We start from the raw sequence: 2,500 nt of genomic DNA, 5'->3' as shown, positions 1-2,500 counted from the left end.
ATTGGTCTTGCTTGAGAGAACGGAGGTTGCTTATGTTACGTTATTAAACGCCTTTCAAAAGCTTGGTTAACATTATTCGAAGACAAAAGTGTCTCGGCTTTTGTGCCAGTATATCAGCTAGTAAAAGATCACAAATACCTTAAATGCAGAAAGGACCATGTAGCTGAGAACTTGGCATTTAACTTTTAGACGATTTTATGACTGCGGTAAGACTGAGATGACTACTGTGCGGTCCTGAAAAATCTTGCCGTCTCTGGTGGTTCATAACCGGGAAGGTTTGACTATTTCTCAATGCTGATTTAGAGCTTTCTGATGGTGAGACACACAAAAAGTACAAATAACCATATTACAATTCAGGAGGAATCGTCTAGAAGGATTGTAAAAATCTGGAATCGCGTGTACCATATATAGAGTGATAAGAACAAACTCAAAATTCTCAGCATTCACCGATGGCTGCTTCACAACGTACTCCTGTCAGTGAAATTGTACAACAGGACGGCGACTTTTTCGGTCCGTATATTATTAACTGCACCGTGATGTCTTTTCTGAGCTTAACAGCGATAATAGGAAATGTTTTGATTCTTGTATCCATTTGTAGAGCACCACGGTTCCTGCGTCAACCATCCTATGTCCTCCTAATCAACCTCACCTTTTCCGATCTCTGCGTCGGATTCTTAGCGGAGCCTGTTTACTTACTCTACAAAATACCTTACTTAATGAATCCCTATTCCACGTGGTCGAGTAACGTTGGACTCGCGTTTAACTATCTTTCATACTTTTTATCATCGTTATCCCTCTGGACCGCGGCTGCGATTTCTCTTGATAGACTAATGGCTCTTCATCTTCACATGAAATACAGTACAATAGTCACCAAGTTTCGAGTTTGTGTTCTTGTTGTTGTTTTACTAATACTAAGCTCAGTTTTCGCTTCCATGCTCAAGTGGGCACGGACTGCGCAGAATATAGTATCTGTGTTCCTCAATTCCCTTGCTTTGTTCATTGCGTTGTTGTCTTATGTGAAGATATTTCAAATCGTCCGGTATCATCAAAGACAAATTTCAATCCAGCTGGCCGGACTTTCGTATACTTCAAAGAGAAGCGAAAATGACCTCAATGCGGCTTCAATGGACAGGCAGCAAGGTGAACGCAGGCTGGAGCAAATGGAAAGAGATGGAAATGAAGCAGCGAGCTCAAAAGCGAATGATCAACAAAGGATTGAAATCGAAATTAAAGGCAATGAAGGCCTACATGAAAAATCGATGGATACAAGTCAGAAGCACTTGCAACAGAAGGAATGGGCACTAAAGGAAACTCTGGGGAAAGCTAATTTCGAGGAATCTCTTCTTGCGTGCGAAGATTTAGTTGAACAGCAGAAGGCAGATAATCCGCCAGTTTTTATTGTGGCAATCAACAATTATAACCAAACACAGAAACAAGGTGTATCTCTCAAGCAGTTCACAAACTATTCGGAAGAGAATCGTGCATCGCAACGTATGGAAACTGCACAGGGAAAATCTGAAACATCGGTGCTATCGAGTGTTGTGAGTTTATCAGCAGGAAACAGCGGTCATAACTGCATTGACACTACAGATAAAGTCACTCAAAATTTGTTTGTTAGGGTGGAGCAAAGAACACGACCAAAACCTTCAACTGATAATATGGAACTTAAGATGACCAAAACAGAGTTTGCTCACATCGAGCGCGATCAAACAGGCAAAAACAAGAATTTTATATGTGAGGGTGAACACATAGAAACTGTAGCTTCGCAGCTCAATAGCCGCGGCCAAGAGTTGTTGTCAGCTAAGGAAGCTGCAGCCAATATGAAAAAAACCGTAGGTCATAGTGAAGAGTCAATATATGGCAGGAACCGTTTAAACGGATTGTATTCGAGTTATGATCAAAGTCACGTCCTGTTGAATGAAAGTTCGTGTTTATCCAAAAGGCAGGAAACGTTCGGAGAACAGAATGAAGTTACGTCAGTAGAGAACAATGACATTGTCAAGAGATTTCTTGGAAATTTTGATTCTAAGTTTGATTTAAGAGCCAGAAAATCACCAAGTATGAATACAATAACATGTCACAAAGAAGCGATGGGAACCAATTCGGTTACTGATGGCAGCTGTACGAATAGCTGTGATCAAAATTATTGCTCTCCAAATGAAAGTTTGTCAGTCATTCAGTCTGAAGTAAAACTGAATCACGTACATGAAAAAGAAACAAAGTCAATGAAACCGGAAGACAAGCAAGGGATAAATGAGCATCAGAATTTGATTGCAGACGAGGAAGAACTAGCCCAGAGCAAAGAATCGAATAAAGGCGAGGGCAGCCTTGACGGCCAAGAAAGAGGGTGCAATAGTCACGCAATTTGTCAAAACCAAGCAATCCAAAGATCAAATTACGGAAACAAAGATAGGCCAAATGACAATCAGGTGACAATTAAAGTGAAAAAAGGATTTAAAATGAAACATTTTAAAAAGTCAGTGGTGAACATGTTTGTGAT

At 40.4% G+C, this 2,500-nt stretch overlaps 1 protein-coding gene across 1 annotated transcript in view; it reads left to right on the top strand.

Moving 5' to 3' along the window:
* The window catches only part of LOC137974382 (uncharacterized), a 7,669-nt gene that overhangs the window by 268 nt on the left and 4,901 nt on the right, over positions 1–2,500 (top strand). The window contains exon 1 of the mRNA XM_068821333.1: positions 1–2,429. This exon is cut by the window's left edge and continues 268 nt beyond it. Within this exon, the coding sequence (XP_068677434.1) occupies positions 450–2,429 (1,980 nt within the window). The 5' untranslated portion in view covers positions 1–449. The remainder of the gene's footprint in view (positions 2,430–2,500) is intronic.

This window comes from Montipora foliosa, chromosome 1 (genome assembly GCF_036669935.1).
Source record: "Montipora foliosa isolate CH-2021 chromosome 1, ASM3666993v2, whole genome shotgun sequence".
Classification (NCBI taxonomy): domain Eukaryota; kingdom Metazoa; phylum Cnidaria; class Anthozoa; order Scleractinia; family Acroporidae; genus Montipora; species Montipora foliosa.
This window is presented reverse-complemented; position numbering and strand designations above follow the sequence as displayed.